General features: G+C 38.8%; 1 protein-coding gene across 1 annotated transcript; it reads left to right on the forward strand.

Annotated features, from left to right (window-relative positions):
• The first annotated feature begins 10,192 nt into the window (after window positions 1-10,192).
• On the forward strand, window positions 10,193-12,903 carry LOC128881808 (ubiquitin-conjugating enzyme E2 J2-like). Its single transcript, XM_054133138.1, has 4 exons — window positions 10,193-10,834; window positions 10,928-11,162; window positions 11,251-11,379; window positions 11,498-12,903. The coding sequence occupies exons 1-4, from the start codon at window positions 10,689-10,691 to the stop codon at window positions 11,708-11,710; spliced, it is 723 nt and encodes a 240-aa protein (XP_053989113.1). The 5' UTR covers window positions 10,193-10,688; the 3' UTR covers window positions 11,711-12,903.
• Window positions 12,904-14,065: the final 1,162 nt, after the last annotated feature.

Raw genomic sequence — 14,065 nt, forward strand, 5'->3', positions numbered from 1 at the left:
TATACCGAGGGACTCCCCAAGTAATGAGTAGGGAATTCCCTAAGCCACGGTATTGGCTAGGGAATTTCACGAGGTACTGCGTAGACTGTGAGACTGCCCAAGTCACAGCGTAGATTATCAGACTTCTCAAGCCACACCATTGACTGGGGAATTTCCCTAAGCCACCGTATTGACTAGGGAATTTCCCGAGCTACCGGGTAGCCTGTGGGATTCCCCAAACCACAGCGTAGATTGTCAGATTTCCCAAGACACCGCATTGTCTGGGGAATTCCCCGAACCACCGTATTGACTAGGGAATTCCCGAAGTCACGGTATTAACTAGGGAATTCCCCGAACCACCGTATTGACTAGGGAATTCCCGAAGTCACGGTATTAGCTAGGGAATTCCCCGAACCACCGGATTGTCTAGGGAGTTCCCGAAGTCGCGGTATTAGCTAGGGAATTCCCGAAGTCGCGGTATTAGCTAGGGAATTCCCGAAGTCGCGGTGTTAGCTAGGGAATTCCCTAGCCACGGGGTAAACCGTTGGATTCCCCAAGTCTCATAGTGCAAATAGTCTTGATTCCTCTTCCGTATAAACGTCTTGAATCTCTTGAATTCCCAGAACACAAATTTGGCAAGTTCCCCCCTCTTTCTATATATGTTCCCCCCCACAGTCCTCGATGGTAATATGGGAAAAGGAAATTTCGAAATCTCATCGAAATCTCCTTCAGTCTCTCAACATATCCATATTCTGACCTCATATTTTCATGAAATGAGATATACGGCACACGCATTGCCATCAAGGTTCATCGAAATAATTATTTTCGTAGTCTGGACTGATCCACATCGATCTCATGTTATTCTTGTCGGATGTATCTATTATCTTGCAGTATTATAAATAATCGGTATCCTGTATTTTTGTTTTTTATACTTTCTACCAAGGAACACATTTTTGTACAAGTAAATTTTTTACAATGCGAAACGAGTGACAATAGTCGACCCTTTCGTGCGGAGATTGTTTATTAAGTAACGCGATTAACAATTATTTTATTAAGGGTAATCACGAATAATAGCGTTTCTCGATGTTGTACTATTTATTGTACAATCAAAATGGAGTTATTCAATAATAAATACAGTGAACATCGATATATTTAGCTAGAATAAAGGTTATGTTACGTTAGATTAAATTGCCATCGACAGATGGCGCTGTCATGCTTTCACAAACTCATCGAAACGAAACTTAACAACAGACATTTTCAACAAAAAAAAGAGAAACCAAATTATTCCTGAATACCTCTAATACGATAATAAATGAATCGAACAGAAATTTAAAAAATGTTTCGTCAACGCGTGAAAGGATTGAAATAATGTTTACAATTCGACAAATTCTGCTTGGCGTTCACGTGACCATTTATACGAATCGGTGGCTCACAGGAGTCCCCCACAATCCTGTACATACAATCAGCGCTTAGATCATTTAATCCCAAAACGCGTAATATCAATGTCGATCACTGTCACACGAAGAAAAAATTACACGACGGAGCGAGACTAAGCTTACAGTTGCAAAATGGAGCCTGCGAGGTTCCCCGTTAGCGGAAACGGTGCGAGTGAGTAGCCACGAGTAACTTTGTTGTATCATACACTAGGAAATTCCCCAAGCCACGGTATTGGCTAGGGAATTCCCCGAGCTACTGCGTAGACTGTGGGATTCCCCGAGTCATCGCATTTACTAGGGAATTCTTCGAGCCACAGTATTGACTAGGGAATTCTGGCTGGTGGGATCTGTTGCGCGTCGATTACACCGAGCTTAATTTCAATCGTTTATTCTGTATCATAACGTTTGTTCGCGAACAAATATAACGGTTTAGATTAGCCTACGAAAACGTAGATTTCAAGCGAAAAAGGAACATTGACTGATCTCGCTGTCGTCGAGTCTGACGATTTCTGATGGAAATAGGAGGAAACAATTTGACACGCAACCGATGCCCCCCCTCCCCTCCCCCCTCGGACATACTTTTACCGTACACGTTAAGCTTGAACGAGTGAAAACTTATGTAACGGGTGTGCAAATCGTAATTCGGTTAAAGTTCGACCACGGACGAGAATGCGTGAGTGTGTAACGGAGAGAAAGGAACGACGCGTAGGCCAGAGAATTGAAGATTCCAAGTCTATTAAAAATATATTTACAGATCTGAATAGAGGGAGGAGGGGGGGGGGGGGGGGGAGTGGATGGAGCGGATCAAGATGAAGAAAAATATCGACAGAGAGGGAAAGACACGGTCGGGAGATCGAGAAGGGAACGGGCAAGGTATACATAGTAGTTATAGAAGGGGAAGTGTGACTAAGAGGGAACGAGGGCGACAGTATGGCAGGAGAGGGGGGGGTAGAAGTGGGGGGGAGAGGATATAGAAACAGTGATACGAGCAAAACAATGGATGAATGTGTGTTCTTATCAGTATTTACGCGAAAGTTCGAGTGGAGGCACTCGATGAAAGCATCGGTCGATACTCGAACTCGAAGTAGGAGGCGATCCAGAGGACGAGTGTGACTTGGCGAAAAGAGCGAAAGAGATTATATATATATACATACGACAAGAAAAAAAATATATATATATAAATTATACATATAAAAGTGAAGGAGAAGAAAAACAACTATCATTGATCGCTATATCAAGCAAGTAGGTATATACAGGGTGTCCCAAAAATGTTGTAACAGCTTGAAAGGGGTGGTTCAGGAGGTGATTTGAAACAACTTTTTCCTTAGCGAAAATCTTGTCCGAGGCTTCGTTGAGGAGATATTAACGGAAAACACTGACCAATCAGAGCGCGAGGCGGTCGCGCTCTCCGACCAATCAGAGCACGAATATGCCAGTGAAGCGCGGCCGCCTAGCGCGTAGCTCAAGCTACCGCGGGCGCTCTAATTGGTCGGGGAGCTCGACCGCCGCGCGCTCTGAGTGGTCAGTGTTTTCCGTTAATATCTCCTCAACGAAGCCTCGGACAAGATTTTCGCTAAGGAAAAAGTTGTTTCAAATCACCTCCCGAACCACCCTTTTCAATGACCTCCAACATTTTTGGGACACTCTGTATATATTATATTGAAAAAAAAAAAATATATATATATATATATATAGTAGCGTGACGATATAATTATTACTATTTGTAAATGCCGCGTCGCGGTGCGCTCATACTAAAGACGCCCACTGACCGCTTATGCGAACCAGAGAATCAACTGTAAATCATCGAGAAGATAGTGTGTGAGAGAGAGAGAGAGAGAGAGAGAGAGAGAGAGAGAGAGAGAGAGAGAGGGAGGTTAAGTATCGGGGATCGAAATGAATGAAATTGTGTGTTTTCTGTGCGACAGTGTCAATTGTAAATGTGTTCGGCTTCTACGACGTTGCCTAGGGACTTTCTCGCGGTCTTGTTCTCATATCAAACCGAAAATCCCAAAGATACATCGCCTAGGGACTTTTCTCGTGGTCTTGCTTAACATATCACACCTGGGAAGATGTACCATCTAGGGACTTTTTGTGTGTGTAGATATGTCACTAGACAAACAGTACGAGCAACTAAGGAAAAGATTAACTTTTAACGCGTTATTCGTCAAACGAAGACCAGAATTTGAATCGTAGAATGAAATATTTTAAAATAGACAGGCGAACAATTTAATCGTCCGCCATACATTGATCTCATTCGTCATCCGGAGTGAAATTGGTAGCACTGTATGAAAACTGAATCAATAGAAATTGGTATCTTGTTACTCTTAAACATACCCAAGACAAAAACCTCCAGAGTGGAGATAAGTTACTAGAAGACCGTGTACTACCAACTGAAATTCATCTTCCTTGCCTAGGGACTTTTCTTAATGTTCCCAAACTCCAACACTCGTCAACTTGCTCTAGAAATGTATACCTCTAAATTTCGATAATCAATTCGTTAATAATCGACGATAATCTTTGTATCGTGAAAAACAGAAAAATAACTAGCAACCTCCGAAGCTGAACACACCCAGAGAAAGTGTAAAAAAAAAAAAAAGAAAAAGTACGCGGATACGAGTAGACCTCAACGCCAAGAGTGAAACGGAATTTTCCGCGGTTAGATCAATTAAGGGGATTCCCTTTAGTAGCCACGAACTAAATATTCGTATTATTCGCTGTTTCGCGTGTTCGTTTTCCCCGAGTCGCTTGCAAGCCCGTATCGCAACGACGAATAGGAAGAAAGAGAGAAAAAAAAACATGAAAAGAGAAAGACAGTCTGTTTCTGAAGGAATTCCAGGCAAGCGTAAATTTGCGCCAGCGCCAAGCACGACGGGAGAACCATTTCCGCTTTCGAGGACTGACTTTTTTATGTCGTTCTAAATAATAATTATAATAATAACGGTAATGGTAACAATAATAATATTAATAACAATATTGATAACGATAATATTAAAAAGAAATAATAATAATAATAATATAATAATAATAATATTAATAACGATGCGCGTTCGAATTGCTAATAATAATAATAATAATAATACGTATACTTTAAGCCAATTGTTCCCCCGGCGTGCTTGGCCGTGTGTATTGTTTTTCATTTTTTATATTGTTTGCGAAGATTTATCGCGTCGCGGTGTTGCCAGATCTCGAGGAAGTATCTTCGCACACGGAACACCCGATCACAACGATAATTCCGTATTTTATTTACTAATCCGAAGCGAGTGTACAGTCTGTTTAAATGGAAATCTGGGAATTCTCCGACGTTAGGTTATTTTTTATTCGATTTAACCGTGAATGGAACTGTCAACGAGTGGTCGATACCAACGTTACGATTATTCCACTAGACGTGAGAACCCCCGAAACATTCTTTTAGACAAAAAGCTTCCGGCGTTAAAGAATATATTTATAGTCGTTGCCAACCTTCAAACTATTCGAAACAGGGTAGCCAATTTAATTCTAGTTCCAAACACTCAGCGGGTGCCCTTGTTACGTCGAAAGTCTGGGGATTTTATTATTTAAAATTCAACAACGATGAAAGCTAGTACATGTCATACAAAGGACCATTGAAAACTGAGTTTGGCATCTCGAGGAACCGTTACGGGACTCGTTGCCAATCTTTAAACAATGAAGCAGCGTAGCCAACTTGATTTCAATTCCAAATATTATTATTTAAAGTTTAATAAGAATTAGTAAACAGAGCTAGACACACTTGTTATAGAATGGAGAACAGTGTAGCCAACATGATTCTGGTTCGAAGTACTCAGTGATACCTATGTTATTTTTATAGTCCGAGGGTTCATGATAATACAGGGTGTCCCAAAAACGGTGAAGATCATTGAAATGGGTGGTTCAAGAGGTGATCTGAAACAACTTTTTCCTTAGCGAAAATGTTGTCCGAGGCTTCGTTGAGGAGATATTAACGGAAAACACTGACCAATCAGAGCGCGAGGCGGCCGCACTCTCCGACCAATCAGAGCGCGAGTATGCCGGTAGAGCGGTAGCGTATGAACGCGGCCGCTTGGCGCGTATTGACTCGCGCTCTGATTGGTCGGGGAGAGCAGCCGCCACGAGCTCTGATTGGTCGGGGAGTGCGGCTGCCTCGCGCTCTGATTGGTCAGTGTTTTCCGTTAATATCCCCTTAACGAAGCTTCGTACAACATTTTCGCTAAGAAAAAAGTTGTTTCAAATCACCTCCTGAACTACCCCTTTCAAGGTGTTCCAACATTTTTGGGACACCCTGTATAGTGATTTTTCTCTCGTTATTTACCATCGATCACACGTTGACGTGCTGAGGGTGATGCTTAATAGCGAAACGATAAATCTCGCGTAAGTAAGGAAATTGTAAAAGTAGGAATTCGAACGTTACCGATTCTGGCGACGATTTAGTCGGTGTTAAGTCCACGCTAATCCCGAGAGGATGATCGATGGTGCTTGCGATCGTCGATCGATTATAAATCAACAGTAGACATATAGTAGAGCGTGACAATTTAAGAGAGGTGTAGTACTACCGTTGTTCCGTTGATTGTTTTTCATAGATTTTATTGTGCCGTGACCGCATCGCGTGTTCTTGCTAAACGTTCGTTTACGTGCTGAAAGGTAACAATAAACAATCGACTTACCAACAAATCCTCCAGCGAGCTTGTTAAATGTTCGTATTACCCGACTTTGGATTAATTTACGCCTGAAATGAAAAACTAACCAGTCCCCCATGGGGAATTCTGGTGAGAAAACGTCCATATGGGGTTCTAGGGATTTTTGTGAAACTTTCCAGAGGTACCAATTCAGAGATCGAAATACAACACATTAATTCGATTCTAAAATAAAAAAAGTAACTAGTCGCCCATGGGGAATTCTGGTGAGAAGTCGTCCATATTGGGTTCTAGGGATTTTTGTGAAACTTTCCAGAGGTACCAATTCAGAGATCGAAAGACAACTAATTAATTCGATTAATCCCACCAAGTACACGTTAACCAAAAGTCCCTAGAAATACTCTTCAACTTTCTTTCCCTAGAAAAAAATAATTGAATTTTATAAATCGTTCATTTTTTCAAAATTTTCATTCCAACCTAAAATTTCATCAAATCCCCGTCTTTCTTTCGTTACTATTCGAGCATTATACCATACGATCATAGAAAATAACATAGAGGATCGATAGAGTCCATAATTATTCGTGAATCAGAATTTAAAGACGTGATCCGCTATCTTAAGAATAGTCGTTCTTTCCTGAATCACGAAAGTACAACAGTGAATCCAGTCAATTAGGTGATCTCCTAGAATTTTTTCTACGAGCGTATGGACAACGATTCTATTCCAATTTAATCGAAATCGATTAATACCGATGCTTAATCAAAATTCGAGAATTTCCATATATTATTCGCTAAATTGTAACGATAAGAATCAAACGTGCCGTCTGTAAAAAGTTACGAACCGCCATTTTCCGCGTCGATAAAGTTAGGCATCGATACACCCGAGAAAATAAATTCCCTAGAAGATCGATCGGTATTGCGGCTCCCGTGTTTACCGACACCCACGAAAATCCCGAAAATGTTTCTTAAAACATTATAAAAAACCGTTCGCGAAGTCCCACGGGACGCGGCCACGCCTAGCCAGGACTATTTTTCTAAGTTGCAAAGTATAATAAATTAACTAAGATGTTGGATTTATCGTTATATAGAGTATATTATAATGTATATTGATATTTTAACTAGTAAGTACGAGACAATGTTACGAGAGGCATAGTAGCTGCTATATCGAAATAAGTTCGCAGTATGCGGTCGGTGCGCGCGCGCATACCGCGAGGCGTCATTAATTGAATGCTAATTAATCGCATCGACGAAAGAGGAGATCAGGTATTACCGACAAAAGACGACGAAGAATGTTTTATTTCACGCTTAGACACGCCCTGGCGAGTTTCAGCTGTAATCGATTCGCAACTCGAGGTTATACGAGCGGGAAATATGGAGAGAAAAATATTTCTGGGGAGAAGAAAAATATCCCTAGGCACGATAATATCAGGGCTGGAAAGGTGTGCGTGACCGTGTGCTTGTAAAGATGTGAAAACAAAAGAATTAAAATACGAAATCGTTCTGTCAGTCACCTCACCTATATTATACAATGTCATTATACTATGCTGCCATATGATATAAATATATATGTCTACGATAAGGAGTATATTATTACAACATTATAAATAAATATGTTATAAGTAGTTGCCCTCGTGAATGTGCTTTTTGAACCAATAACGTTCTTTTCATTTTCGTTTTTCATACTTGGTTGGATTAATTAAAAATTAATTTGAATATCGAATTTCAATGGAAAGAAATGAAAAGTTTGTAGGTTGAAAGGGTTTCGATCGTTTATCGTAAGGTGGAAGTCGGTATTCAACGATGGGATCTAAAGCATGTTTAAAATTTCGCGCCGCAGACGCTCACTAAGCTGCTCTGTGAGCGGGAGAGCTCACAAATCTTTGTGGCGAAAATGTCCCTAGATCGGACCGCAGCACTATAGGTTAGTTAACTAGTAAGTTCTTGTCTATGGAGAATTATACTTTATTTTCTATGTTGTCTATGCGACACGTTCAGACGCGTTCCTTTGAATGAAGAAGAACCAATCTTTTTTTTGTCTGTTACAAAAAGGAGAGGGGATGCCACTTAAAACTAAACTTACCAACTAAATAACAAAAACTTACTAGCTAACTAACCTATAGTGCTGCGGTCCGGTCTAGGGACATTTCCGACATATTTTTCGTATTGGTGTCGCCATCGGTGGCGAAACTTCCAAGTTTCTAGTGAAAATAATTTCCGCCTATTACTGCTAGATGGCATCACCGACACCTTTGCACCAATTACTCTTCCTTTTTTATAAATTTCATTATTAATACGTTTCGTTGCTTTATAACGCTACTATATATTTGTTAGTACTAAATAAATTTATCATTTTATGAATATTTATTCAATTTACCAATAATAATTTTTTTTTTATTGATAAGCGCTATAGTATATATGTCTTAATACACAATCAAGTGATGCTTAGTTAGGTAAAAACTATAACAAGAAATATGTACAATAATAATATAAAAATAAATTATTTAGAATATATGTCATATGACTCAGTCTCATGAGTTGTATAAGCCACTTCTGAAGGTGTTGGTGGTGTTTAAATGTTGATTCTATTGATTTGAAGAAATGCTGATACAATTTTTATTATGTTGGTGTTGTTGCTCTCCAGAATTGGTTCTATTTTTTGAAGCGATGGGTATCCCACTTTTTGATGTTGTCTTAGCATTTTTATACGACTGTCTTTGTAGAGCTGGCAGTCCCAAAGAATGTGATTCAAATCTTGGTAGTCTGCCCCACATTGGCATTCACTGCTGTTTTTGATTCCTATTCTCGCCAAAGATGCTGCTAGGTTGTAGTGGTTACTTCTATAACGTGTAACCCAAGAGGTAATGTACTTGGGTAATTTTTTGTTATGAAACCATGGTTTTTGTTTGTTTTCATAGTATGTGTTAAAGTATAGTGTTCCTTTGAGATTGGCTTCGGCTTGTATGTGGTTGTTAGTGTCTTCCCACATCTGTCTTTTTCAGATGCTGTTTAAGTCGTTGAAGGATATTTTTTCTAGTTGGTTTACATCTTGATAAGTTGCTTCTTTAGCAAGAGTGTCAGCTTATTCGTAACCTGAGATAATACGAAAGAAGAGAGATCCTTTTTATATAGTTGTCTTCTGGAATGACACAGGCAGCACCTACTGTCGGAAGACTATCTGATTTAAAACCATCTGTATATATGATTTTGTAACTTGGATATTTGCTTAATATTGTGTCCTGGAAGATGAAAGTTGGGTGAGCGGTGTTTCTCAGATTGGATAAGAATTCTGGTTCTATTTTTGGTTGTGCAAACTGTGCCATGTAATTTGATGTGTTGGAGAGGAGATTTGGTAGTTTGGTTATGAGGGGAGTAAACTCCTCAATTAGGTCAATGCTGCGTACAAGTGGTCTGTCTTTATCCTTCAATGGATTGAAAGAGTATCTTTGCTCTCTGTAAACTTTGCAGAAGTCAGCTGGTAATTTAACTATGGGGTTCAAGCTATTGAAGATTGCTTTTAGTAGGTATTTTGAGCCCAGATAGCTGGAGCGGTCCTTTAGACTGGTTAGGTGAGTTTCTGCTAGAATGACGTTAGTTGAAGTAGACCTTTGATATCCCATTGCCAGTCAAAGAGCCTCAGTTTGGATATCTTTCAGTGTGTTCCTGGATTTGTTGTCTGCTGGGAAGTACCACATGCTGCCATAATCAATTTTGAATCTGATTAGCGCTTTATAAATGGTTATTAGAGACTGTGGATCACAACCCCACCACGTTCTCCTCAGGAACTTGATGATGTTTAAGAGTTTATAGCAGTGAATCTAAACTGCCTGTACGTGATCTTTAAATTTAAGTTTGTGGTCGATTTTTAGACCTAGGAATTTAGCATAGCAATAATTATCGACCCTTTAGTTTGTTGCGCCATCTAGCAGCAATAGTTGAGAATTCTGTTCGCTACAAACTTGGGCGTTTTGTCACCGATGGCGCCACCGTCACCTTTTAATAAATCATTCATTATTTCTCAATAAATGAATAATTAATGTAATTCTTTGCTTTGTTACACCACGATATATTACTTTAACATATTATTTCAACATTTCAACACTTCTTACATAGTTTAAATAATCTCTGTATGTTTGTTGTCGAAGAATTCCTAAGCTCACCCGCTCACTGAGCGGCTCAATGAGCGGCTGTGTTCTTTTTGGATGCACCCTGTGCTTCATAGTCATATGTTTTCTGTCGTAAAAAGGTCGCTGTCAAATTTACCATAATTAACGAATATTCGTCAGAGTATAGATTCAAAAGTTCTCCAACGAGCAATTTTCATGCGATAAACTATACGTAGTTTTGAATTTGACACATCTGTATATGAGTGTAACTTAACCTATATTCAAACAGTTCTGAGAAACAGCACTCGTACAGGTTACTGTAAACTGTATGATTTCAAAGGAAATATATTTTCTAAGTGGAGCACATTGTTAAACTCTCAAATTAAAACTCCATGAATTGCTCCAGAAGAGTCGTCCGACCAAAGCAGTAACGAATTAACAAAAGACATTGAACGAAAAGGAATATCACTCTAAGAATCCTCCTTGGAGAGATCATTCCTCAAAATATACCAAACACCGCATACCAAGAATAAACAAGCATTTATATGAAAATTATACCAAAGTCTGCGCCCGATATGAACAGAAAAGCAACTAGCGCGACAGCGATATTGAAACAAGATTACTTGCGTCTCAAGAAGGATCCTGTACCCTACGTGCTCGCCGAACCGGTACCTTCCAATATATTAGAATGGTACATTTCTGAATTGTAATTTCTGTATATGTAATTATATTTATTAAATCACTGCACGATACTTTATAACACTACCTCGTGATATTTTTGAAGGCACTACGTAGTGAAAGGCCCAGAAGAAACTCCGTACGAAGGTGGATTCTACCACGGAAAGCTCAAATTTCCTGTGGAGTATCCCTTTCAGCCTCCTAGCATTTACATGCGCACACCCAATGGCCGGTTTAAAGTCAATACCAAATTATGCTTGTCCATCTCTGATTTCCACCCAGACACGTGGAATCCGGCTTGGAGCGTGTCTACTATTCTCATCGGCCTGCTAAGTTTCATGGTGTGTAGATACCAAATAGTAGATTGAATAGTTCAATTCAAAGTTCAATTCATACTTTGGTGTTCAATGTATATCCCTTTCGTTGCAGGTTGAGAAAAGCCCTACTCTGGGTAGCATTAACACAACGGATTACGAAAAGAAACAGCTGGCTATACAAAGTCTAGAATACAATTTAAAGGACAAAATGTTCTGCGACCTCTTCCCAGAAACCGTTGAGGTACTAATATTTCGATATTTCTGATAATAAGTATCTTTATATTCCAGAATCCTATGTAAAACTCTATCATAGATGAAGATTTATTCAGAATAATTGCAATAGCATTCCTACGCTGCAGGTTATAAAAAAACAATTGGAACATAGGAAAGAGTTAGAGAAGCAGGCAATGTACCAATGTACGGCACAAGAAGGTTCGTCCTTGATACTGAATCAATTCCAAAAAGACCAGAGCCCATTGAGCAGAGTGTTCACCAATCTTGTTGTCATCATCGGCTTCGCGGCATTCGTTTGCATAGTGAAATACGTTCTGACGAGCATCGCTGTGGAATAGGTTAAAAGTGGATGCAAAGCATTCGTCTCTGTTTTTCTAGATAAAATAAGGAGGATGAAAGGAGTTGTGATAACAGTGAGAACGTAAGAGTTTGATCGAGGTAAAGACTTCTAGAGTCCATCTACTTGTTTGCGTTGTACTATGCAATCCTTCAGTTTCGAATTTGCTGATGTACGTGTGGTGGATTTTTATATGAAAGTTAACCGTGCAATGTAAGTTGTGCTGTATTCGCAAACAGGATAACAGCAAGGGTAACAGAAATTGTGTTGTAAATCTGTTGGAGTGTTTATTAGAAACGAAGCGTCGTATGCTTTCATTTGTTTCTAAGAATTTAACACTGTTGTCGATTCAGATTCTTTCGATTGGTTGTCTTTAGTTTCAAAGCTAAGTTTGGACACACTTAAAATTATTCGATGCGTTATGTGCAAGAGTGAAAGAGAGAGCGAGAGACAAGCGTGAAAGAGTATAATAAAATCGTAGGGGCTTTCCACAATCATTGACCCAGCTCAATGATCGTTAAACAATTTTGCTATAACTTTCGTACTTCCATTTTTCAATTAATTTCCGTTACTTCTGATCAATTTTTTTTCACGAAACAACACGCTGCACAAACTTATGTTAATAAAATAGCTGAAGTTCATTCCGCGATGTGCCAATGAAAATCGAAATTGAAAACCTAATTGGACTAATTAGCGAAAGGTTAGCTTATATCACAGACATTGATCTTGTAAATATATTTAGCAGATTAGTGAGAAATACATAAGTGGTGGATACGAATCAATCTTGGAAATGTGGTGATGCATTCATTTTTTATATGGATAGTACACATCGCCTGAAAAAAAAATAATTTTCCGAAAAAGTGGAACTGTAACCATGCTCGCTAAAGCTGTAAAAACAAATTCTAATTTAATCTGAACTCGTCGTGAGCTTATACAGAGTAATTAACGATCGATGCGTACCAGGAACACTAACGAGAACTGAAATAGGATCCGTAAGTCATTATTTATATTACATAAAACTGCCTCAATTTTATTTATGAATTAAACGATGTAACAATTTCATACAGAAGAAAAAAAGCGTACGTTTTTTTCGTCTTTTATTTGTTCGAACATTAACTATTCTATTAAGAAATTCTTTTATTTCGTTCAAATTTGACGAGAAATATTCCAGAAATAAAAATTTATATATATATATATGTATCGATAGTGATTTAAATTGGTGGCTTTTTTTTATAAGGAAAACTCTAAAATAGTCAGTTTCAAGCAAATCGGTTTGATTTTTTAATATTTCGTCCGCCATATTGGCTCAACCATTTCGGATTTGGTGCTTTTTGATTCCAAATTCGTAGTCATTTAATGAATCGTTTTGAATTTCATTTATTATTTACCTACTGTCGGTACACCTTTGCATGGTGGCGCCATCAAGCACAAAACTGGCAACTATTTCGCTTAAAATTAGTAGGGCTCGTTCAACACTAGATGGCTGCTGGATTCACTGTCAAAGGGTGGAGATAGATACACAGGATCCAAATATTTATGTTTCACCGGTAAACTAACTAAACTGAACTAAACAATTTGAACCAGTAACACGACAATATTGTTTTTAGAGTAATTTAATTTTCTTAGAGCCCTGATTAAAAATTCCCTAATTAAAAGATGAGTGTACCCGCCATTAAAAATTCTCGTGTGAACTTTCGCCTCTATAAAATTATGTATTCTATGGTTTGGGATTCCCCTGGTTCATTCACCAACGCTGAGATGCGTCCCAATGTCTTTCGAGATGTGTGCGAGGAACCATTCACAGTTTATCAATTCTCGGAGCGAGGCAAGCTCTCGGTTTACTGCAACGGTAAACAGTTAGGATTTTCTTTGAATGCCTCCTTGTCTGTGTGCGCTCGGGAGGAAGGACGCATCCTGCGGTGCCAGTTTCAGCTTTCTTGCCAGCTCTGTGTTTACACTTCTTCCTGTTCTCTGAAATAAAAATAATACGAGAAGCACGCGCAACATTTCAATTTCCATGTAATAGACATTTCAATTGTAACTAGATATTTTATTGTATTTTTTTTTTTGATTTTGTTAATTCAAAATATGTCTAATTTACCGATCCATGGTGTTTTTTATCCCAATATAACGTAACAAATTGCTAGAAAATATTTAGATAACAATATATTTACATAATATTGCTAATTATATATATGCATTCGATGGTTTAGACTTTGTTACGTAATGAGGAATCACGAAAATCTTAAAAGTAGCGAGTTTCAAACAAATCTGTTGGGTTTTGAAGACTTTGTCCGCCATATTGAGTCCGCCATATTGGTTCCGCCATGTTGAATTTAATATTTCCAACGTTGTA

The sequence above is a fragment of the Hylaeus volcanicus genome, chromosome 9 (assembly GCF_026283585.1).
Source record: "Hylaeus volcanicus isolate JK05 chromosome 9, UHH_iyHylVolc1.0_haploid, whole genome shotgun sequence".
In the NCBI taxonomy this organism is placed as follows: Eukaryota; Metazoa; Arthropoda; class Insecta; order Hymenoptera; family Colletidae; genus Hylaeus; species Hylaeus volcanicus.

Coding starts and splice junctions, on each gene's coding strand:
- LOC128881808 (XM_054133138.1), top strand. CDS start 10,689: ATGAAAATTATACCAAAGTCTGCGCCCGATATGAACAGAAAAGCAACT. Junction 10,835..10,927: donor CCTTCCAATATATTAGAATG/GTACATTTCTGA, acceptor ATATTTTTGAAG/GCACTACGTAGTGAAAGGCC. Junction 11,163..11,250: donor TCGGCCTGCTAAGTTTCATG/GTGTGTAGATAC, acceptor CTTTCGTTGCAG/GTTGAGAAAAGCCCTACTCT.